General features: G+C 50.5%; 1 protein-coding gene across 2 annotated transcripts in view; it reads left to right on the top strand.

Annotated features, from left to right (window-relative positions):
- LOC135054512 (zinc finger protein OZF-like) overlaps nt 1-25680 on the top strand; it is a 55540-nt gene that overhangs the window by 9573 nt on the left and 20287 nt on the right. For both annotated transcript variants that reach the window (XM_063957639.1, XM_063957638.1), the window contains exons 2-4: nt 23192-23376; nt 25404-25482; nt 25601-25677. In XM_063957639.1, coding sequence (XP_063813709.1) covers nt 25449-25482; nt 25601-25677 — 111 coding nt within the window. In that variant the 5' untranslated portion in view covers nt 23192-23376; nt 25404-25448. The remainder of the gene's footprint in view (nt 1-23191; nt 23377-25403; nt 25483-25600; nt 25678-25680) is intronic.

The raw sequence follows: 25680 nt of genomic DNA, 5'->3' as shown, positions 1-25680 counted from the left end.
CAGGGAGTGTGATCAAGTATGGAGACTTTTCTCCACATAAATATACTGGAGCTAAGGGTAAATTTATAATGCTCTAAGCTTAGCAAGACCTCTGCTTCAAGGTCAGCCGGTATTGATCCAGTGGGAAAAACATCACGGCAGTCGCCCACGTAAACAGACAGGGCGACACAAGAAGCAGGAGGGCAATGGCAGAAACTGCAAGGACTTTTCGCTGGGCGGAAAATCATGTGATAACACTGTCAGCAGTTTTTCATCCCGGGAATGGAAACTGGGAAGCAGACTTCCTCAGCACGACCTCCACCCGGGAGAGTGGAAACTTCATTGAGAAGTTTTTTCCACATGATTGTAAACCGTTGGGAAATACCAAAGGTGGACATGATGGCGTCCCGTCTGAACAAAAAACGGGACAGGTATTGCGCCAGGTCAAGAGACCCTCAGGCAATAGATGTGGACGTTCTGGTAACACCGTGGGTGTACCAGTCGGTGTATGTGTTCCCTCCTCTGCTTCTCATACCTAAGGTGCTGAGAATTATAAGACGTAGAGGAGTAAGAACTATACTCATGGCTCCGGATTGGCCAAGAAGGACTTGGTACCCGGAACTTCAAGAGATGCTTACAGAGGTCTTATGGCCTCTGCCGCTAAGAAGGGACTTGCTTCAGCAAGTACCATGTCTGTTCCAAGACTTACCGCAGCTGCGTTTGTCGGCATGGCGATGGAAAGCCGGATCCTAAGGGAAAAAAGGCATTCCGGAAGAGGTCATTCCTACCCTGGTCAAAGCCAGAAAGGAGGTGACCGCACAACATTATCACCACGTGTGGCGAAAATATGTTGCGTGGTGTGAGGCCAGGAAGGCCCCACAAAGAAATTTCAACTCGGTCGTTTCCTGCATTTCCTGCAAACAGGAGTGTCTATGGGCCTCAAATTGGGGTCCATTAAGGTTCAAATTCGGCCCTGTAAATTTTCTTCCAGAAAAAATTGGCTTCAGTTCCTGAAGTCCAGAAGTTTGTCAAGGGAGTATTGCATATACAAACCCCTTTTTTGTGCCTCCAGTGGCACTGTGGGATCTCAACGTAGTTCTGGGATTCCTCAAATCACATTGGTTTAAAACCAGTCAAATATGTGGATTTGAAGCATCTCACATAAAAAGTGACCATGCTCTTGGCCCTGGCCTGGACCAGGCGAGTGTCAAATTGGTGGTTTTTTCTCAAAAAAGCCCATATCTGTTTGTCCATTCGGACAGGGCAGAGCTGCGGACTCGTCCCCAGTTCTCTCCCTAAGGTGGTGTCAGTGTTTCACCTGAACCAGCTTATTGTGGTGCCTTGCACCTACTAGGGACTTGGAGGACTCCAAGTTGCTAGGAGTTGTCAGGGCCCTGAAAATATGTTCCAGGACAGCTGGAGTCAGAAAATCTGACTCGCTGTTTATACTGTATGCACCCAACAAGTTGGGTGCGCCTGCTTCTAAGCAGGCGATTGCTCGTTGGATTTGTAACACAATTCAACTTGCACATTCTGAGGCAGGCCTGCCACAGTCTAAATCGGTTAAGGCCCATTCCACAAGGAAGGTGGGCTCATCTTGGGCGGCTGCCCGAGAGGTCTCGGCATTACAACTCTGCCGAGCAGCTACGTGGTCAGGGGAGAACACGTTTGTAAAATTCTACAAATTTGATATCCTGGCAAAAGAGGACCTGGAGTTCTCTCATTCGGTGCTGCAGAGTCATCCGCACTCTCCCGCCCGTTTGGGAGCTTTGGTATAATCCCCATGGTCCTTTCAGGAACCCCAGCATCCACTAGGACGATAGAGAAAATAAGAATTTACTTACCGATAATTCTATTTCTCGGAGTCCGTAGTGGATGCTGGGCGCCCATCCCAAGTGCGGATTATCTGCAATACTTGTACATAGTTACAAAAATCGGGTTATTATTGTTGTGAGCCATCTTTTCAGAGGCTCCGCTGTTATCATACTGTTAACTGGGTTTAGATCACAAGTTGTACGGTGTGATTGGTGTGGCTGGTATGAGTCTTACCCGGGATTCAAAATTCCTCCCTTATTGTGTACGCTCGTCCGGGCACAGTACCTAACTGGCTTGGAGGAGGGTCATAGGGGGAGGAGCCAGTGCACACCACCTGATCCTAAAGCTTTACTTTTTGTGCCCTGTCTCCTGCGGAGCCGCTATCCCCCATGGTCCTTTCAGGAACCCCAGCATCCACTACGGACTCCGAGAAATAGAATTATCGGTAAGTAAATTCTTATTTTCTTTTAGAGTGCCCAGTCTCCTGCGGAGCCCGTCTATTCCCCATGGTCCTTACGGAGTTCCCAGCATCCACTACGGACTACGAGAAATAGAATTACCGGTAAGTAAATTCTTATTTTTTCTACCGAGGGCCATTTGGATATTTATAAAATCCTTCGGGGGCCATACAAAAAGTCACAACTTAAAAAATTACCCTGCCCCCCAGTAGGTCTGCCCCTTAGAGGTACTGTGTGTGCGCGCCGGAGGCGCGCACGCGCCAAAAAAATGGGTGTGGCCAGTTAAATGGGACGTGATACACATATGCCCCCAATAGTGCGGTGCCAGGTATACAAATGCCTCTCACAGTGCCAGGTATACAGATGCCCCCACAGTGCCAGGTATACAAATGCCCCTTACAGTGCCAGGTATACAGATGTCCCCACAGTGCCAGGTATACAGATGCCTCTCACAGTGCCAGGTATACAGATGCCTCTCACAGTGCCAGGTATACAGATGCCCCCACAGTGCACAGATGCCCCCACAGTGCCAGGTATACAGATGCCCTCCCCTCTCCCCTCCGTGCTGCTTACCGTGGGACACGGAGGAGAGTGCGGCTGTCGGGTGGGAGCGGCAGCGTGTAGTACTTCAAACCAGCCGCCGGTTCGAGAGCCAATTAGAGCTCGTGGACCGGCAGCCGCGGCTCCTGATTGGCTGCTGGTCCGCTAGCTCTGATTGGCTCACGGACTGGCGGCTGGTTTGAAGTACTACACGCCGCCGCTCCCACTCGACAGCCGCGCTCTCCTCCCTGTTCTGACAGCTGAGACACGCTGCCGCCGGACTGAGCGGCAGCGTGTCTCACTGACACAAGCTACGGCCCGCGGGCCGGAGGTTCCCCACCCCTGTTCTATACAGAGGGAGAGGCTTGTGGTGTCCTATACAGGGGGAGCAGGCTGTGGTGTCCTATACAGGGGGAGCGGCCTGTGGTGTCCTTATATTCAGGGGAGCAGGCTGCTGTGTCCTATACAGGGGGAGCGGCCTGTGGTATCCATCTATACGGGGGGGGGGGGGGGGCGGCCAGTGGTGTCCTTCTATACAGGGGGAGCAGGCTGTGGTGTCCTTCTATACAGGGGGAGCGGCCTGTGGTGTCCTTCTATACAGGGGGAGCGGCCTGTGGTGTCCTTCTATACAGGGGGAGCGGCCTGTGGTGTCCTTCTATACAGGGGGAGCGGCCTGTGGTGTCCTTCTATACAGGGGGAGCGGCCTGTGGTGTCCTTCTATACAGGGGGAGCGGCCTGTGGTGTCCTTCTATACAGGGGGAGCGGCCTGTGGTGTCCTTCTATACAGGGGGAGCGGCCTGTGGTGTCCTTCTATACAGTGGAGCGGGCTGTGGTGTCCTTCTGTACAGGGGGGAGCAGCCTGTGGTGTCCTATACAGGGGGAGCAGGCTGTGGTGTCCTTCTATACAGGGGAGCCGACTGCTGTGTCCTTCTGTATAGGTGAGCCGGCTGCTGTGTCCTTCTATACAGGGGGGGCGGCCTGTTGTGTCCATCTATACAGGGGGAGCGGCCTGTGGTGTCCTTCTAGACAGGGGGAGCAGCCTGTTCTGTCCGTCTATACAGGGGAGCAGGCTGTTGTGTCCATCTATACAGGGGGAGCGGCCTGTGGTGTCCTTATAGACGGGGAGCAGCCTGTTCTGTCCGTCTATACAGGGGGAGCGGCTTGTGGTGTCCTATACAGGGGGAGCAGGCTGTGGTGTCCTATACAGGGGGAGTGGCCTGTGGTGTCCTATACAGGAGGAGTGGCCTGTGGTGTCCTTATATACAGGGGAGCAGGCTGCTGTGTCCTATACAGGGGGCAGCGGCCTGTGGTGTCCATCTATACAGGGGGAGCGGCCTGTGGTGTCCTTGTATATAGGGGGAGCAGGCTGTGGTGTCCTTCTGTACAGGGGGAGCAGCCTGTGGTGTTCTTCTATACAGGGGGAACAGCCTGTGGTGTCCTTCTATACAGGGGTAGCAGCCTGTGGTGTCCTTCTATACAGGGTGAGCGGCCTGTGGTGTCGTTATAGACAGGAGGAGTGGCCTGTGGTGACCTATGCAGGGGAGCAGGCTGTGGTGTCCGTCTATACATGGGGAGAGGCCTGTGGTGTCCTTCTATACAGTGGAGCGGGCTGTGGTGTCTGTACAGGGGGGGAGCGGCTTGTGGTGTCCTATACAGGGGGAGCAGCCTGTGGTGTCCTATACAGGGGGAGCTGCCTGTGGTGTCCTATACAGGGGGAGCTGCCTGTGGTGTCCTATACAGGGGGAGCTGCCTGTGGTGTCCTATACAGGGGGAGCTGCCTGTGGTGTCCTATACAGGGGAGCCGGCTGCTGTGTCCTTCTATACAGGGGAGCCGGCTGCTGTGTCCTTCTATACAGGGGGAGCGTCCTGTTGTGTCCATCTATACAGGGGGAGCGGCCTGTGGTGTCCTTCTAGACAGGGGGAGCAGCCTGTTCTGTCCGTCTATACAGGGGGAGTGTCCTGTGGTGTCCTTCTATACAGGGGAGCAAGCTGTGGTGTCTGTCTGTACATGACACTACAGGCCGCTGTTCCTGTATAATAATAACACCAGGACACCACAGGCCGCTCCCCCTGTATATTAATAATAACAGGACAGCACAGGCAGCTCCACTTGTATAATAACAATAACAGGATATCACAGGCTGTGGTGTCCTGTTATTATACAGGAGGAGCGGCCTGTGGTGTCCTGTTCTTGTTGTTATACAGGAGGAGCAGCCTGTGGTGTCCTGTTGTTGTTGTTATTATTATTATACAGGGGGAGCGGCCTGTGGTTTCCTGTTGTTGTTGTTGTTGTTGTTGTTGTTGTTGTTGTTGTTGTTTTTATTATTATGCAGGGGGAGCAGCCTGTGATATCCTGTTATTATTATACAAGTGGAGCGGCCTGTGCTGTCCTGTTGTTATTAATATACAGGGGGAGCATCCTGTGGTGTCCTGGTTTTATTATTAGGCAGGAACAGCGGCCTGTGGTGTCATGTTGTTGTTGTGGTGGTTGTTGTTATTATACAGGGGGAGTAGCCTGTGCTGTCCTGTTGTTCTTATTATACAGGGGAAGCGTCCTGTGGTGTCCTGTTATTGTTATTATACAGGGGGAGCGGCCTGTGGTGTCCATCTATACAGGGGGAGCGGCCTGTGGTGTCCTTGTATATAGGGGGAGCAGGCTGTGGTGTCCTTCTGTACAGGGGGAGCAGCCTGTGGTGTTCTTCTATACAGGGGGAGCAACCTGTGGTGTCCTTCTATACAGGGGTAGCAGCCTGTGGTGTCCTTCTATACAGGGTGAGCGGCCTGTGGTGTCCTTATAGACAGGGGGAGTGGCCTGTGGTGACCTATGCAGGGGAGCAGGCTGTGGTGTCCGTCTATACATGGGGAGAGGCCTGTGGTGTCCTTCTATACAGTGGAGCGGGCTGTGGTGTCTGTACAGGGGGGGAGCGGCTTGTGGTGTCCTATACAGGGGGAGCAGCCTGTGGTGTCCTTCTATACAGGGGGAGCTGCCTGTGGTGTCCTATACAGGGGGAGCTGCCTGTGGTGTCCTATACAGGGGAGCCGGCTGCTGTGTCCTTCTATACAGGGGAGCCGGCTGCTGTGTCCTTCTATACAGGGGAGCCGGCTGCTGTGTCCTTCTATACAGGGGAGCCGGCTGCTGTGTCCTTCTATACAGGGGGAGCGTCCTGTTGTGTCCATCTATACAGGGGGAGCGGCCTGTCGTGTCCTTCTAGACAGGGGGAGCAGCCTGTTCTGTCCGTCTATACAGGGGGAGTGTCCTGTGGTGTCCTTCTATACAGGGGAGCAAGCTGTGGTGTCTGTCTGTACATGACACCACAGGCCGCTGTTCCTGTATAATAATAAAACCAGGACACCACAGGCCGCTCCCCCTGTATATTAATAATAACAGGACAGCACAGGCAGCTCCACTTGTATAATAACAGTAACAGGATATCACAGGCTGTGGTGTCCTGTTATTATACAGGAGGAGCGGCCTGTGGTGTCCTGTTCTTGTTGTTATACAGGAGGAGCAGCCTGTGGTGTCCTGTTGTTGTTGTTGTTGTTGTTGTTGTTGTTATTATTATTATACAGGGGGAGCGGCCTGTGGTTTCCTGTTGTTGTTGTTTTTATTATTATGCAGGGGGAGCAGCCTGTGATATCCTGTTATTATTATACAAGTGGAGCAGCCTGTGCTGTCCTGTTATTATTAATATACAGGTGGAGCATCCTGTGGTGTCCTGGTTTTATTATTAGGCAGGAACAGCGGCCTGTGGTGTCATGTTGTTGTGGTGGTTGTTGTTATTATACAGGGGGAGTAGCCTGTGCTGTCCTGTTATTCTTATTATACAGGGGAAGCGGCCTGTGGTGTCCTGTTATTGTTATTATACAGGGGGAGCGGCCTGTGGTGTCCTGTTTTTGTTAGTATACAGGAGAGCAGCCTGTGTTGTCCTGGTTTTATTATTATACAGGGGGAGCTGCCTGTGGTGTCCTGGTTTTATTATTATTATACAGAAGGAGCAGTCTGTGGTGTCTTGTTGTTGTTATTATTATTATTATTCAGGGGAAGCGGCCTGTGGTGTTTGTTTATTATTATTATTATTATTATTATTATTATTATGATGATTATACAGGGGAGTAGCCTTTGCTGTCCTGTTGTTGTTGTTGTTGTTGTTGTTATTATTATTATTATTATTATTATTATTATTATTATTATTATTATACAGGGGGAGTGGCCTGTGGTGTCATGGTGTTTTTATTATATAGGTTGAGCGGCCTGTGCTATCCTGGTTTTATTATTATACAGGAGGAGCTGCCTGTGTGTCATGTTGTTGCTGTTGTTGTTATAGTAAAGATGGAGCAGTCTGTGGTGTCCTGTTAATAATAATAATTTATTATTATTATACAGGGGGAGCGGCCTGTGGTGTCCTTCTATACAGGAGGGAGCGGCATGTGGTGTCCTGTTCTTGTTATTTTACAGGAGGAGCAGCCTGTGGTGTGTTGTTATTATTATTATTATACAGAAGGAGCAGTCTGTGGAGTCCTGTGGTGTCATCATGATGTTGTTGTTGTTGTTGTTGTTGTTGTTATTATTATTATTCAGGGGGAGTAGCCTGTGCTGTCCTGTTATTCCTATTATACAGGGGGAGCGGCCTGTGGTGTCCTATTGTTATCCTGGGGGAGCAGCCTGTGGTGTCCTGTTATTGTTATTATACAGGAGGAGCAGCCTGTGGGGGGTGGTTGTTGTTATTGTTATTATTATACAGAAGGAGCAGTCTGTGGGGTCCTGTTATTATTATAATACAGGGCGAGCAGCCTGTGGTGTTCATTTATTATTATTATTATTATTATTATTATTATTATTATTATTATTATTATACAGGGGGAGTAGCCTGTGGTGTCTTGTCTTTATTATTACACAGGGGAGCAGCCAGTCGTGTTAATTATTATACAGGGGGAGCAGCCTGTGCCGTCCTGTTGATGATGATGATAATATTATTATTATTATACAGGGCAGCAGCCTGTGGGATTCATTTGTTATTATACAGGGGGAGCAGCCTGTGGTGTCTTGTCATTATTATTACTACACAGGGGGAGTAGCCAATGGTGTCCTATTATTATTATTATTATTATTATTATTATTATTATTATTATTATTATTATTAATAATATTATTAATATTATTTAGGGGGAGCAGCCTGTGGTGTCCTGTTATTATACAGTGGGAGTGGCCTTTGGTGTCCTGTTATTATTATACAGGGGGAACGGTCTGTGTTGTTGTTAATATTGTATTATACAGGGGGAGCAGCCTGTGATGTCCTGTTGTTGTTATTATTTTCTCTAACGTCCTAGAGGATGCTGGGGACCACATTAGTACCATGAGGGTATAGACGGGTCCACCAGGGGCCATTGGCACTTTAAGACTTTAAGAGTGTGGGCTGGCTCCTCCCTCTATGCCCCTCCTACCAGACTCAGTTTAGAAAATGTGCCCGGAGGAGCTGGTCACAGCTAGGGGAGCTCTACAGAGCTTTCTTAGAAAAAGTTAATTTAGAGTTTGTTTTTTTACAGGAGGCTGTTGGTAACAGCCTGCCTGCAGCGTGGGACTAAGGGGGGGAGCAGTGTCCACCCTGCGGGGTCTGAGCCACTGACTCCGCTGGCTGGACACTGAGCTCCAGAGGGGCTGATTGGTTTCTGCTGCAGGGGAACTGCTCACCCCAGCAGCATGCCGCCGACCCCTTACAGAGCTGAAGAAAGCGGGGGGTTGATGTGAAGATGGTGGCAACAGGAGAGGTAGCGCTGTATTAACCACGCTCCCGGACGGTACCAGAGGCACTCTTTGCGGCACTGTGAGGGGCGCCCTGGGCCAGCGCTTGCCACTCACTTTTGGTCGGCAAGGCTGTCTGGCCCCAGGGATCCAGCCAGCACAACTCCTCAGACCAAATTTAAACTCAAAAGAGCGGGATTACAGCGCCGGGAAGGGGGCGGAGCTTCTCTTCAGAGCGGACCTGCAGCACCCCAACGCCATTTTCCTGCATGCTGACAAGCTGAAGGAAGATCCTGATCCCTCCACAGCAGCTCCAGTTACTGTAACGGTACCAGGGGGTTGGAGAAGGAGGGGGGAGGCTAAATACTTGACTGTGTGTTCTATTAAGGAGCACAAGTCAGCGCTGGAAAGAAGTTTTCTACTTGGTTTAGGCACTGGTGTGGGTTGGCTCCAATCTCTGTCTCTCTCTTGCCATTCTTCAGGGGGGAAACTCTGTCTAACCCCATAGTGTGTGTGTGTGTGTGTGTGTGTGTGTGTGTGTGTGTGTGTGTGGAGTGTTTGGTGGTCACTAGCAGCAATGTCCAGGGATACAGTGTCATATGCTGCAGAGGATTTATCCTCTCGGGGTGATCCCATTCCATGCAATCAGGTTAGCACTGGTTTAGCACAGATTCAAGCAAGGGAACCAGAGTGGTTTTCCTTTATCAGGACTTGGATGTCTCAGATTTCTGACAGGGTTGCCAGTAATGAGTCTGCAACCCAGGTATTGCAGTTCTCGATGGCTATTGCAGTTCTCGATGGCTCTGTGGCCCTTGTCGGGTACTTTGGGTCACCCTACACTATACCCCCACAAACGTGCGCTTGTGCAGGTAGCACAAGACGACACGGATACCGATTCTGACACTACAGATGGTGATGGGGATGTGTTGCGGGGGTCCGCATCTCTCACAAGGGGGGTACAGTTGTTGATAGAGGCTATCAGGGATGTGTTAAATGTTAATGATACCACACCGGAGCAGGTTGAGGAGGCTTTCTTCACTGAAAACAAGAAAGCCTCGCCGCTAACCTTCCCTGCGTCAAAAGAGCTGAATGCTATCTTTGAAAAGGCTTGGGTGAATCCTGAAAAGAAGTTTCAGATTCCTAAGAGGATTCTGGTAGCTTTTCCTTTCCCTGAGGATAGGAAAAAGTGGGAAAACCCGCCTATTGTTGACACATCTGTATCCAGTCTCTCAAAAAAGGTGGTTTTACCGGTACCGGGATCTACCGCCTTAAAGGAGCCGGCAGACAGGGAAATTGATAATACTGTGAAATCCGTGTACACTGCTTCAGGAGCCATATTACGTCCCACTAGTGCATGGATTGCAAAGGCAATAGTGAAGTGGTCGGCTGCCTTGATGGAGGATTTGGATACGATGGATAGGGATGAGGTTGCATTATATTTACGCAACATAGATGATTCTGCAGGTCTTATGGTAGAATTCATGAAAGACATGGGTTCCATAGCGGCGGGAATTTCTTCCATGTCTGTTTCAGCTTGTCGGGGACTGTGGCTCCGCCAGTGGTCGGCCGATGCGGAATCCAGAAGAAGTGTGGAGTCCCTACCCTATACAGGCCAGGCTCTCTTTGGGGAAGCCCTAGACGCGTGGATTTCTACTGTTACAGCGGGTAAGTTTCCGTATCTTCCCTCAGCAGCTCCTGCTCCGAAGAGATCATTTTCCTCAGCTACGCACCAGTTCTTTTGGCCCAACAAGACCAGAAAGGTCAAGTCATCCAATACCTTCTTCAGGGGAGGTAAGGTTAAGTCCAAGAAACCTGCCGCTGCAGGTTCCCAAGAACAAAAGCCTGCTTCGGGTACCCCTAAGTCCTCCGCATGACGGTGGACGGGAGGGCTCGGAGGTGGAGCCTGTGGGAGCGAGACTCAAGACAGTTCAGTCCGGTCTGGGTCTCGTCTAGCCTGGATCCCTGGGTGGTAGATATTGTCTCTTAGGGATACAGGCTGGAATTTCCAAGTTTCCCTCCTCATCGTTTTTTCAAGTCGGGCTTACCAACTCTGTTGCAGGACAGCACAGTGCTACAGGATGCTGTCCAAAAGCTGGTGGAGGCACAAGTGATTGTGCCGGTACCACCGAACATGTTGACAAAGGGTTACTATTCGAACCTTTTCGTGGTACTGAAACCGGATGTTTCGGTCAGGCCTATCCTGAATCTAAAATCGTTGAACCCCTTTCTAAAGGAGTTCAAGATGGAGTCTCTCAGGGCGGTGATATCAGGTCTGGAAGAGGGGAAATTCCTGGTATCCCTGGATATCAAAGATGCGTACCTCCACATTCCGATCTGGCTGCTGCATCAGGCTGATCTCCGATTCGCATTGCTGGACTGTCATTTTCAGTTCTAGGCCCTGCCATTCGGCCTTTCCACATCACCGAGGGTGTTTACCAAGGTGATGGCGGAGATGATGATGCTACTCCGAAAACAGGGTGTAAACATCATTCCGTATCTGGACGATCTCCTGATAAAGGCATCGTCCAGGGAAAGGTTGCCGCAATCCATTGTTCTCACAACACGGCTGCTTCAGAGTCGCGGCTGGATTCTGAATTTTCCAAAGTCGCATTTGGAGCCGACCCGGAGATTGTCATTTCTGGGAATTATCCTGGATACGGAAGTACAGCGGGTGTTCCTTCCGCAGGACAAGGCGTTGGTGACGCAATCCATGGTCCGGGATGTCTTGAAGCCACCCCGAGTGTCGGTTCATCAATGCATTCGCCTATTGGGAAAAATGGTGGCCTCCTACGAGGCTCTCCAGTACGGGAGGTTTCATGCTCGGACCTTCCAACTAGACCTCCTGGACAAGTGGTCGGGATCTCACCTCCACATGCATCAGAGAATTTGTCTTTCGCCAAGGGCGAGGATTTCACTCCTATGGTGGCTCCAATTGCCTCACCTGCTGGAGGGCCGCAGGTTTGAGATTCAGGACTGAGTCCTGCTAACGACGGATGCGAGCGTCCGGGGCTGGGTAACAGTCACTCAAGGGGTGACCTTCCAGGGAAGATGGTCAAGCCTGGAAGCCGGCCTGCCCATCAACATTCTGGAACTAAGAGCCGTCTACAACGGTCTTCTTCAGACAGCCCCTCTTCTAAGAAACAGGGCCATTCAAGTACAGTCGGACAACGTAACAACAGTGGCTTACATAAACCGACAGGGCAGAACGAAGAGCAGGGCGGCGATGTCAGAGGTCATAAAAATACTCGTCTGGACTGAAAAGCACGCGTTGGCGCTGTCAGCCATCTTTATTCCGGGAATGGACAACTGGGAAGCAGACTTCGTCAGAAGACACGATCTCCATCCGGGAGAGTGGGGCCTCCATCCGGAGGTGTTCACGGAGTTAACAGATCTTTGGGGTCTACCCCAAATAGACATGATGGCCTCTCGTCTCAACAAGAAGCTTCAGCGTTATTGTTCCAGGTTGAGGGACCCTCAGGCAGTGGCGGTGGACGCCCTGGTACCTCCGTGGGTGTTTCAGTCAGTGTACGTGTTTCAACCACTGCCACTCATCCCAAGAATCCTAAAGCTCATAAGGAGAACAAGGGTTCAAGCGATCCTCATCGCCCCAAACTGGCCAAGACGGGCTTTGTACGCGGACCTTCTGGATCTACTGCAAGAAGAGCCGAGGCCTCTTCCTCTTCGGGAGGACCTGCTGCAGCAGGGTCCGTTCGCCTATCAAGACTTACAGCGGCTGCGTTTGACAGCATGGAAGTTGAGCGCCTGATTCTTGCTCGGAAGGGTATTCAGAAAGAAGTGATTCCTAGCCTCATACAGGCTAGGAAAGGGGTAACGTCTAAACATTACCATCGTATTTGGAAAAAATATGTCTCCTGGTGTGAGTCCAAGAAGTTTCCTATGGTGGAATTTCAACTGGGACGTTTCCTCCTTTTCCTGCAAGCAGGAGTGGATATGGGGCTGAGATTGGGATCTGTGAAGGTCCAGATTTCAGCACTGTCCATTTTCTTTCAGAAACAATTGGCTGCCCTCCTGGAGGTTCAGACCCTTTTGAAGGGAGTTCTGCATATCCAACCTCCCTTTGTACTGCCTACGGCGCCTTGGGACCTTAACGTGGTGTTGCAGTTTCTCCAGTCGGATTGTTTTGAGCCTCTACAGGAGGTGGAACTCAAATTTCTTACTTGGAAGGTGGTCACTTTGTTGGCCTTAGCTTCTGCTAGGCGTGTCTCTGAGCTGGGGGCTTTGTCATGCAAAAGCCCTTACTTGATCTTCCATTAGGATAGAGCTGAGCTCCGGACTCGTCAGCAGTTCCTTCCAACCTATTGTGATGACAGTGGCTACTGACTCTTCGATTGCTTCAAAGTCCTTGGATGTCGTGAGGGCTCTGAAGATTTATGTGAAGATAACTTCTCGTCACAGGAAATCGGATTCTTTGTTTGTCCTATATGATCCCAAGAAAATTGGGTGTCCTGCTTCTAAGCAGTCTATTTTCCGCTGGATTAGGTTCACTATCCAGCATGCCTATTCTACGGCAGGACTGCCTTGTCCATAATCTGTTAAGGCCCACTCTACTCGTAAGGTGGGGTCTTCCTGGGCGGCTGCCCGGGGTGTCTCGGCAATTCAGCTTTGCCGAGCGGCAACTTGGTCTGGGTCGAACACGTTTGCAAGGTTCTACAAGTTCGATACTTTGACCGAACTTCAGGTCATCAGAGGCCAATCTGTTCTGCAGGAGCCTCCGTGCTCTCCCTCCCGTTTCGGGAGATTTGGTACATCTCCATGGTACTAATGTGGACCCCAGCATCCTCTAGGACGTTAGAGAAAATAGGATTTTGGTACCTACTGGCAAATCCTTTTCTCGTAGTCCGTAGAGGATGCTGGGCGCCCGCCCAGCGCTTCGTTTTCCTGCTTATGTTATTTGGTTCAGTACCACTTTGTTTAGTTGCGTACTGCATAGTTACTGGGTAAGTGAGGTTTCAGCCGTTTGCTGATTAGTTCAAGCTAGTTGACTTGACGTGCCTTGTATGTGTGAGCTGGTATGAATCTCACCACTATCTGTGTTAAGTACGTCTCTCGAAGTATGTTGTCTTTTCGGGCACAGTTTCTACACTGAGTCTGGTAGAAGGGGCATAGAGGGAGGAGCCAGCCCACACTCTTAAAGTCTTAACGTGCCAATGGCTCCTGGTGGACCCGTCTATACCCCCATGGTACTAATGTGGACCCCAGCATCCTCTACAGACTACGAGAAAAGGATTTATCGGTAGGTACCAAAATTCTACTATCATCATCATTATTATTATTATTATTATTATTATTATTATTATACAGGGGGAGTAGCATATGGTGTCCTGTTGCTGTTATAATAATAATAATAATATTATACAGGGGGAGCAGCCGTTGTTGTTGTTGTTATAATTATTATTATTATACAGGGGGAGTAGCATATGGTGTCCTGTTGCTGTTATAATAATAATAATAATACGGTAATTATTATTTTTATTATACAGGGGAGCAGCTGCTGTTGTTGTTGTTGTTGTTGTTGTTGTTATTATTATACAGGGGCAGCAGCCTGTGGTGTCTTGTCATTATATAGGGGAGGGGCCTGTGCTGTTCGTTTATTATTATACAGGAAAAGCAGCATGTGGTCTTTTTATTATAGCAGCAGCTGCTGAGTAATAATAACTATAATGAAAGGAACATAACACATAATAGGTCTAACGTTCTTATGTATATACCAGATGACACCAAACTAGCTGTGACAGTCCCCAGATCCTCAGATTATCCCCTAGGTAATGTCACCCCCCACCTTAAGCTTCATACATACGGCCGGCAGGCTGGTCACATGACATCTACATCTAGGGGCCGTGGAAGAGTAACTGTGGCTTCTAGCTGACAGAGGGGCTAATTCAGACGGAGCATTGCGGGGGGGTGGCTTAAAAAAACGGGAGCGGCGGTACTCAAACGGGGGCCTGAGCGGGGGCGGCTGCGTGACATTACATGCAGTCAGGCTACCCTATTTTTAGCGATCACGCTGAAATTTGTGGTGCGACCTGAAAAGCAGAATTTGCAATCCTTACTGAATGAGGTCCTGACTGCGCTGAGACTTATTGGTTATCCCATTTCTTTCTTGTCTGCTGTCCTGTCACAGAATAAGACCCCGGCCAGGACAGGAGCATTGGTGTGACGCTGAGGAGCCTTATGGAGCAGGAACCTGTGATAGACAATGACCACTGGCTGGGGGGAAGTAGAGACTTACTGGATACTTGGTGTACATATCTGACTGGCCTCAACAAGTGTTTGTAAAATCTAGGAGCCAGAATACCATTTTCTGTGACCAAAATATATGAAAACTTGCATAGACCACCATACATTCCCTTTTACTGCTCCTAACCTCTCCATATGACATCAGACCACCACACGTGCCCTTTCACTGCTGCTAACCTCCCCACATGCCATCAGACCACCACACGTGCCCTTTCACTGATCCTAACCTCCCCACAGTGATGGCTCCTAACCTCCCTGTACATGATCAGACCACCACACGTGCCCTTTCACTGCTCCTAAGCTCCCCACATGCCATCAGACCACCACACGTGCCCTTTCACTGCTCCTAACCTCCCCACATGCCATCAGACCACCACACGTGCCCTTTCACTGCTCCTAACCTCCCCACATGCCATCAGACCACCACACGTGCCCTTTCACTGATCCTAACCTCCCCACAGTGATGGCTCCTAACCTCCCTGTACATGATCAGACCACCACACGTGCCCTTTCACTGATCCTAACCTCCCCACAGTGATGGCTCCTAACCTCCCTGTACATGATCAGACCACCACACGTGCCCTTTCACTGCTTCTAAGCTCCCCACATGCCATCAGACCACCACACGTGCCCTTTCACTGCTCCTAACCTCCCTACGGTGCTGGCTCCTAACCTCCCTATACATGATCAGACCACCACACGTGCCTCTTCAATGGACATCAGATGCTGCATATGCCCATACCTAATCCCCAGTCCTTATTATGCCACACACTATGCCCCAATTCATATTGTGCCATACAGTATGCCGCAAATTCATATTGTGCCACACAGTATGCCTCAAATTCACAATGTGCCACAAAGTATGCCCCGAATTCACGCTATGCCACACAGTATGCCCCGAATTCACGCTATGCCACACAGTATGCCCTGAATTCACGCTATGCCACACAGTATGCCCCGAATTCACGCTATGCCACACAGTATGACCCGAATTCACACTATGCCACACAGTATGTATCAGATTCACATTGTGCCAAGAAGTATTCCCCAAATTCATATTAAGCAACTCAGTGCTGAGATACAGACCAGAGTGTGTCTGAAGCAGCAGAGCAGAGAGAGACACCCCAAGAAAGAGGAACAGCGTCGGTTTTGAAAGGTGAATGTGCTAGAATGAACACTATGTACTAATACCATTACCCAACACAGAGGGTACCCAATAAAATAATCACCCCCCCCCCCCTCCCAGCTGCAACACAAGTCACCCACTGCAGATCTGCTAATGGCAGGCTCCCTCTCCACCACAATAGGGACTTTCCCCTTATAGACAATGCACCATGCCAATATGGACTCTATGTGCTCCAGGGCGGGGTTACAGGCTTATCTACCCTATGCTATGGGAGTTAGGAGCAGTATCATGCGGTGAGCCTTGGCCATTTATGTTCATATTCAGAATCTTTGGAGTCCTCCTCCTCCTTCTCCCTGTTGCACTCGGTCTGCATGGGATTGACCCCCGTGGGGAAAGCCGCAGCAGCCCCGGCGCCATCCTGCAACTGTTTTTCCACCAGGCAGAAGTAGTGCACAGCAAACACCACCAGGTCTTGAGGCCTGTACCATGTAGCCCTACAGCAGTTTTGTTAGACAGGATACGCCCAAGGGGTGATCCTGCAGGGAAGCTGAAGTGGCTCTGGCTTCTCCTTCACCTCACACACACGGGTAGCAGTAGTGTTTATTCTAGCACCCTGCACCTTTCATGCAGTTCCTCTTTCCTGCCTGGGCTTTCGCTCTCTGCTGTGGTGCTTCTCTGCACACTCTGACACTCTGATCTGTTACTCGTGTGCTATGATACAGACCTGTGTGTGCTGAGAAGCACCAGGGCCGAGAGCGACACCCCAGGCAGGAAAGAGGAACTGCACAGGATTTGAAAGGTGCAGGGTGGTAGAATGAACACTAGGTAGGAGGTGGAGCCACACTCATTAAATGTCGTGCGTACACACTTCTCATGTGACAGTCACTCCTAGCCTACTCTAGTAACAACCTCCGGAGTGGACAATTAGCTGTGTTTGTAGTGTATCTGGCTTTTGTGAAACCTAGTTGCTGAGGATTAAAATCTTGTTTCTGCTGCGGGGTACACTGGTCTCCACAAGGATAGACATTGGGGTGTAGAGTAGGATCTGGATCTGAGGCACCAACAGGCTCAAAAGCTTTGACTGTTCCCAAGATGCATAGCGCCGCCTCCTCTATAACCCCGCCTCCCTGCACAGGAGCTCAGTTCTGTAGCTGGTGCCGCAGATAGCAGGCACATAACATAGGGGCTGCTCCTAGCAGCCCTAAGAAGAGCTTTTTTATGAAGAAAAGTGAAGACTTCAAGGGCAGCAGCAGTGGTAAATGTCAGGAGACATTCACTGCTGCAGCTCCATCACTCCCCAGCGGCGCTGTACACTCACGCGCTCTGGTTGCCGGGTAACTACAGCGGGAGGCTCCGGTTTTCTTCCTGTCAGGCACACACGACTGGGGCTCTCCGGGATCGCGTGGCCGCGCTTCGGGAGGTGGTGAGTAGGTCCCGCTCGCGGGACCCGTGCTGTATCGCGATCTGGCGCGGTCAGTGGGAGGCGGGCTGCGCGCGCTGGCGGTGGACACTGTGGCAGTACAGGCGATCCCACTAGATCACCAGGGCATGGGTGCAGGTCAGGTTTTCTCTCCAAACCTTTTTATATGTAGCCCGCAGTACCAGGTGGTTTGGCCAGCAGAGGGGATAAGGCTTAGATCTGGAGCCCCTCCCCCCAGGGCGCCATTTACTGTAAATGTTCCCGCCCTGGAGCTGCATATCTATCTTTCCCTCACTCCCTGTCAGTGTTTGGGCGCCATTTCTCTCAGCGGATATTGTGGCTGAGATCCTGGTCCGTGGATCTGGATTCTAGAAAAACCCTGGAGGTACTCCCTTTCAAGGGAGATATTCTGTTTGGGGAGGACTTAAATAAGATAGTGGCTGATTTGGCTACTGCCAAAACTGCCTGTCTGCCAAGTACCACTCCTTCTGTGCCGAAGGCTAAAGGTACTTCCTTTCGCCCTTTTCGTCCTTCAGGTAAAGCAAAAGGTCAGGCGTACCACAAGCAGGCCCGCACTTCCAAACCTGGTAAGCCAAAGCCCAAAAGAGCCTGGGATGCCCGTCAGCAAGCTTCAAAGACCGATCAGCCTGCCGCATGACGGGACGGGCCTCCCCCTGGGGGATCGGCTTCTAGGATATACCCAGAATTGGTTGAGTTCAACTTCAGATGCCTGGGTACGGGAAGTCGTCACTCGAGGTTACGCCATAGCCTTCAAAAACCGCCCCCCTCATCGATTTTGCCTGACAGATGTCCCTTCGGACCAGACAATGGCAAAAACTCTACATTCGGTGGTACAGACCCTCCTGGACACAGGAGTGGTAGTACAGGTGCCTCTTGCTCAGAGAGGCCAGGGGTACTATTCTCCGCTATTTCTAGTCCCGAAACCGAATGGGTCCTCCCGGCCCATTCTCGAACTCAAGGCATTGAACAAGTTTGTGAGAGTCTCCAAGTTCACCCTTCGCGCTATCGTTCTGGCCTTGGAACCTGGGGATTATATGGTCTCCCTGGATATACAGGATGCTTACCTGCATATTCCTATAGCAGTGTCGCATCAGCAATACCTGAGGTTTGCGATTGGCAACCTCCATTACCAGTTTTGGGTGTTACCTTTTGGTTTAACCACGGCTCCGCGAGTCTTCACCAAAGTTATGGCGGTGATGACGGTGGTACTCCGTCGTCAAGGGGTCAGGATCTTACCGTATCTGGACGACTTGTTGATCCTGGCAAATTCCCCAGAAATTCTCCTACGTCACCTAGATCTGACGGTCCGGTTTCTGCAAGCCCACGGGGGGATCATCAACTGGTAGAAGTCCTCCCTGGTCCCTGCTCAGAGCATGGTGCACCTGGGAGCGCTATTGGACACACACAACCAGCGGTTATTCTTGTCTCAGGAGAAAGTCCTGAAGCTTCAGGACAGGATTCGTTGCTTCCTCTCTCGTCCGCAAGTGTCAATACATTCGGCGATGCAGGTGCTGGGCCTCATGGTGTCAGCATTCGACATGGTGGAGTATGCTCAATTCCATTCTCGCCCCCTCCAGAGACTGATTCTGGCCAAGTGGGACAGCCTGCCTCACCGGATCAGGTCTCACATGATCTCATTGACTCCGGGGGTCCGTCTGTCGCTGTACTGGTGGCTCCAGGACCAACGATTGTGCAGGGCCGTCCCTTCTGGATATCCGACTGGGTCCTGTTGACGACAGATGTCAGTCTCAGAGGTTGGGGCGCGGTGCTGGAGCAACACTCCCTTCAGGGTCGGTGGACCAAGGAGGAGTCTCCTCCCGATCAACATTCTGGAATTGCGGGCGGTCTTCAACTCATTGAACCTAGCCCAGCATTTAATTCAGAACCGTCCTGTTCAAGTACAGTCGGACAACGCCACCACAGTGGCTTACATAAATCATCAAGGTGGCACCCGAAGTCGCTTGGCAATGAAGGAAGTCTCACGGATTCTTCAATGGGCAGAACGCCATCTACCGGTCATATCAGCAATATTCATTCCGGGAGTCCTGAATTGGGAAGCGGACTTTCTCAGTCGTCAGGACGTACACGCCGGAGAGTGGGGCCTCCATCCAGAAGTGTTTCAACTCCTAGTCGAAAGGTGGGGCCTTCCAGACGTGGATCTGATGGCGTCTCGACACAACCACAAGGTTCCGGTCTTCGGAGCAAGGACAAGGGATCCTTAAGCAGCATTCGTGGATGCGCTGGCGGTGCCGTGGAGGTTTCGGCTGCCATACGTGTTCCCTCCGGTGTCCCTCCTGCCCAGGGTAATTCAGAAATTCAAGCAGGAAAGAGGAATCCTGCTTCTCATAGCGCCAGCGTGGCCCAGACGGCACTGGTTCTCAGACCTGCAGGGCCTCTCGTCAGAGTGTCCAATTCTACTTCCACAATGCCCAGACCTCCTCATTCAGGGCCCCTGTGTCTACCAGGACCTGGCCCGGCTGTCTTTGACGGCGTGGCTCTTGAAGCTTCCGTCTTAAGGGCTAAAGGGTTTTCTGAGGCGGTCATTCAAACTATGTTGCGGGCCCGGAAACCGGCTTCTGCTCGGATTTACCATAGGGTCTAGCATTCTTCCTTTGTTTGGTGCTCTTCTAACAATTATGATGCTTCCAAGTTTAGTACAGCCAAGTTGTTGGCTTTTCTTCAGCAGGGCCTGGACTTAGACCTGCGTCTGGCCTCCCTCAAGGTTCACATTTCTGCCTTGTCGGTGTGGTTTCAGAGAAAAATTGCGACCTTACCTGATGTGCATACCTTTACTTAGGGTGTGTTGCGTATCCAACCTCCGCTTGTGGCTCCGTGGGACTTGTCGGTGGTTCTGGAGGCGTTACAAGAGCCTCCGTTTGAACCTCTTGGTTCAGCTGATCTTAAGTGGCTTTCCCTTTAAGGTGGTGTTTTTGCTGGGTATTGCGTCAGCTAGAAGAGTGTCGGATTTGGGTGCCTTGTCTTGTAGTTCCCCATATCTGATATTTCACCGTGACCGGGCGGTTCTTTGTACTCGTCCCGGATATTTACCTAGGGTGGTTTCTTCGTTCCACATTAATCAGGAAATTGTGGTTCCGGCACTTGTTTTCTCCTGATCTGTCTTCCAAAGAGCGGTCTTTGGATGTGGTACGGGCTTTCCGTATCTATGTGAAGAGATCTGCTTCTATTAGGAGATTCTCTCTTTGTTCTGTTTGGATTTCACAAACGTGGCTGGCCTGCTCACAATTTGGCCAGATGGATTAGAATGGTGATTGCACATGCTTATGTGAAGGCTGGTCTGTCAGCTCCTGCTCACATTATGGCCCATTCTACTTGGTCTGTTGGACCTTCTTGGGCGGGCCGCCGTGGTGCGACCCTTGAACAATTGTGCAAGGCGGCTACGTGGTCCTCTGTGAACACGATCATAAGGTTCTATGCCTTCGATACTGCCGCTTCCCAGGATGCTTACTTTGGACGCCGGGTTCTTGTGCCCGCTACAGTGCGTCCCCTCCCATAAGGAACTGCTTTAGGACATCCCCTATGTCTATCCTTGTGGAGCCCAGTGTACCCCACAGCAGAAAATAATTTTATGGTAAGAACTTACCTTTGTTAAAACTCTTTCTGCGAGGTACACTGGGCTCCACAAGGCGCCCACCCTGACGCACTTAGCTTCTTTGGGTTGGTATGGCATTATCCGCTGACACTTCTCTTGTCGTGAGCGTGTGGTGTATGTGACTACTAACTGTTGTTGTCTCTTTTCCTGCTACTGCATTGGGCTGGTTAACTAAAAACTGAGCTCCTGTGCAGGGAGGCGGGGTTATAGAGGAGGCGGCGCTATGGATCTTGGGAACAGTCAAAGCTTTTGAGCCTGTTGGTGCCTCGGATCAAGATCCTACTCTACACCCCGATGTCTATCCTTGTGGAGCCCAGTGTACCTCGCAGAAAGAGTTTTAACAAAAGTAAGTTCTTACCATAAAACTCGTTTTTCCATGACTACCTGTCACTCCGGATTTGTTGAATCCTGGGCTGTGTTACATGTGTTCTCTGTGATGTGTATTATATTTATTCCTAGACAATCCAGCTATGTGGAACGAGAGTCTTTATTATAGGTTACACATTCTGAATTCTCACTGATTCACTGAGCTTGGGCAAGGACAGGAGTCAAAAGACTGAGAGGATAATAAATATCACCCTGGAGTAGCTGGAGTTATATCTCCAGTCTACCTTTTGAATGGGGAGGTGAGGGGATCTGGGAGCGTCACAGTGACATCACTTTTATCTATAGTAATAATACAGGGACATGACTGGGGAGGTGAGGGGATCTGGGAGTGTCACAGTGACATCACTTATATCTATAGTAATAATAAAGGAACATGACAGGAAGTGAGGGATCTGGGAGCGTCACAGTAACGTCACTTATATCTATAGTAATAATACAGGGACATGACTGGGGAGGTGACGGGATCTGGGAGTGTCACAGTGACATCACTTATATCTATAGTAATAATTCAGGGACATGACTGGGTTGGTGATGTGATCCGGGAATGTCACAGTGACCTCACTTATATCTATAGTAATAATACAGGGACATGACTGGGAAGGTGAAGGAATCTGGTAGTGTCACAGTGAGATCACTTACGAGTGTTTTGCAATAAATTTAGTAATTCGCCAGAGGGGTCCACTTAGTGAAGCAGCTGGACCAGTCCCATGCAGATATGTCTTCTACAAGCTGGATGAAGGTCTCCACTGCAGCTTCTGGTGACTCAAAATGAATCCCACACATCTTGCGCCTGATTTGTGGGAACACAAAGAAGTTGCAGATGGCCAGGTTTGGACTATACAGTGGATGACCAAGTCCCTGCATGCTTTCATGGGCCAAAAACTTTCCTGGAATTGTGGGCAGGTACATTGTCATGATGGAGAAGGACACCATGTGCATGAGATTTTCGATAGCACCTGGAAATGGCTTCCAGCACTTGCCACAGGCATAGGTTGACATACCAGTCTCATTGTGCTGCTGCACTAGTGGTACGGTAGCTATATGACCAGTCTAGGACACATAATCAGCCACCATCTGCTAAGTCACACTGTGCTCGCGTTCTGTGGTGGCGCACCTCCAACTGTGGTCCACTGGGCCGACTGTTGTTTGGTCTCGTGGTAGAAACTGTAGATCCAGGATTCATCTAAACTAATGATCTCCCAGACAGAGTTTGAGCGACCACCATCAAACCTGGCTGTACTGGCCCCAAGTCACCCGAGCCTGCTCCTGCTTTCAAGTCAGCTGATAGGGCACCCAGCATGCAGAAACCTTGCTTTTTGTGGAGTATTAAGCAGATAGATCCCGATGATATGCCTATATCCTTCTCCAGCTGGGCTACCATGTCAACTGTGGCCCACACAGCAACAACATTGTCCTCGGTGATGGCAGACACAGGTTGGTCGCAGTACTCCTCATCTTCCAGGCACCATCTCTCATGCCGAAATTCTGCAAACTAGTCAAACACAGTGGTTTGTGATGGTGTTCTCACCCCAAGAGCATCTTGCAGTCGGTCAATACTCTCCTGCTGTCGCAGACCACATTGTTGAGCTCCACAATGAGTGAAGGAAGTGAACATGCTGACTTCTTCGGTGTGCAGTTCTGTGCCCTGACATTTCACAAGAGCTTTAGTCAGAGATTACAGTTCACAACCAGTCAGGTTGTGTCTACTCTACCTATACACTGCACATCAGGACACTTATTGCACACCCCTCGTATATCTATAGTAATACAGCTACATGACTGGGGAGAGGATCTGAGAGTGTTTCCAGTGATATCTCATGTCTTCTCTAACACACAGGATTAGTGAAGAAGACATCAGGTGAGTGTGAAACACCCAGCGGCCGTCCCCATGTGTCAGGAAGACTGAGCAGGACGCAGAGCCCTATCACGGTGCCTTCACCTCACTCACTGATACATGAGAGACACAATGACCAGAAGATCCTGGAGCTCACCAAAAAGTTAATTCACCTGCTGACTGGAGAGGTGACTGCTGGGAATGGGGCATTATACAGTAACACCAGGGGATGTGTCTGGGTGCTGACTGGAGAGGTGACTGCTGGGAATGGGGCATTATACAGTAACACCAGGGGATGTGTCTGGGTGATGACTGGAGAGGTGACTGCTGGGAATGGGGCATTATACAGTAACACCAGGGGACGTGTCTGGGTGATGACTGGAGAGGTGACTGCTGGGAATGGGACATTATACAATAACACCGGGGGATGTGTCTGGGTGATGACTGGAGAGGTGACTGCCGGGAATGGGACATTATACAATAACATCGGGGGATGTGTCTGGGTGATGACTGGAGAGGTGACTGCTGGGAATGGGGCATTATACAGGAACACCAGGGGACGTGTCTGGGTGATGACTGGAGAGGTGACTGCTGGGAATGGGACATTATACAGTAACACGAGGGGACGTGTCTGGGTGGTGACTGGAGAGGTGACTGCTGGGAATGGGGCATGGGTGGTCATTCCGAGTTGTTCGCTCGCAAGCAGCGTGTGCAAAGCTGCTAAAAGCAAAGCCGCCGCCTACTGGGAGTGAATCTTAGCTTATCAAAATAGCGAACGAAAGATTCGCAATATTGCGATAATACATCTCTGTGCAGTTTCTGAGTAACTCGAGACTTACTCGGCATCTGCGATCAGTTCAGTGCTTGTCGTTCCTGGTTTGACGTCACAAACACACCCAGCGTTCGCTCAGACACTCCTCCGTTTCTCCAGCCACTCCCGCCTTTTTCCCAGAAACGGTAGCGTTTTTTCACACACACCCATAAAACGGCCAGTTTCCGCCCAGAAACACCCACTTCCTGTCAATCACATTACGATCACCAGAACGAAGAAAAAACCGTGGTTAAAATTCCTAACTGCATAGCAAATTTACTTGGCGCAGTCGCAGTGCGGACATTGCGCATGCGCACTAAGCGGAAAATCGCTGCGATGCGAAGAAATTTACCGAGCGAACAACTCGGAATGACCCCCATTATACAGTAACACCAGGGGATGTGTCTGGGTGATGACTGGAGAGGTGACTGCTGGGAATGGGACATTATACAGTAACACCAGGGGACGTGTCTGGGTGATGACTGGAGAGGTGACTGCTGGGAATGGGACATTATACAGTAACACCAGGGGACGTGTCTGGGTGATCACTGGAGAGGTGACTGCTGGGAATGGTACATTATACAGTAACACCAGGGGACGTGTCTGGGTGATGACTGGAGAGGTGACTGCTGGGAATGGGACATTATACAGTAACACCAGGGGACGTGTCTGGGTGATCACTGGAGAGGTGACTGCTGGGAATGGGACATTATACAGTAACACCAGGGGTTATGTCTAAGTGATGACTGGAGAGGTGACTGCTGGGAATGGGACATTATACAGTAACACCAGGGGATGTGTCTGGGTGATGACTGAAGAGGTGACTGCTGGGAATGGGACATTATACAGTAACACCAGGGGACGTGTCTGGGTGATGACTGGAGAGGTGACTGCTGGGAATGGGACATTATACAGTAACACCAGGGCACGTGTCTGGGTGATGACTGGAGAGGTGACTGCCGGGAATGGGGCATTATACAGTAACACCAGGGGACGTGTCTGGGTGATGATTGGAGAGGTGACTGCCGGGAATGGGACATTATACAGTAACACCAGGGGATGTGTCTGGGTGATGACTGGAGAGGTGATTGCTGGGAATGGGACATTATACAGTAACACCAGGGGACGTGTCTGGGTGATGACTGGAGAGGTGACTGCTGGGAATGGGACATTATACAGTAACACCAGGGGACGTGTCTGGATGATGACTGGAGAGGTGACTGCTGGGAATGGGACATTATACAGTAACACCAGGGGACGTGTCTGGGTGATGACTGGAGAGGTGACTGCTGGGAATGGGACATTATACAGTAACACCAGGGGATGTGTCTGGGTGATGTCTGTATCACTGTGTGTCAGGTTCCTATAAGGCGTCATGATGTCACTGTCTATGTCTCCATGCAGGAGAGGGAGTATATAGAGGAAAACAGGGGTCTGTACAAGGACGTGATGATGGAGAATCACCGGCCCCTCACATCACTGGGTAAGAGGAGACTGTCATGTATTGTACAGGGGAGAGCAGGTATGGGGGTCCCTATATACACACATCATCTGATAATCACATATATACACTGTACTCAGTCACTGTGTGTCTCCTACAGATGGGCCCAGTAACAGAGATACCCCAGAGAGATGTCCCCGTCCTCTGTATTCCCAGGATTGTACAGAGGAGGATTGGGTA

Source organism: Pseudophryne corroboree, chromosome 3 (assembly GCF_028390025.1).
Source record: "Pseudophryne corroboree isolate aPseCor3 chromosome 3, aPseCor3.hap2, whole genome shotgun sequence".
Classification (NCBI taxonomy): Eukaryota; Metazoa; Chordata; class Amphibia; order Anura; family Myobatrachidae; genus Pseudophryne; species Pseudophryne corroboree.
The sequence above is the reverse complement of the archived record's forward strand: the minus strand, read 5'-3'. Positions and strand labels throughout refer to the sequence as shown.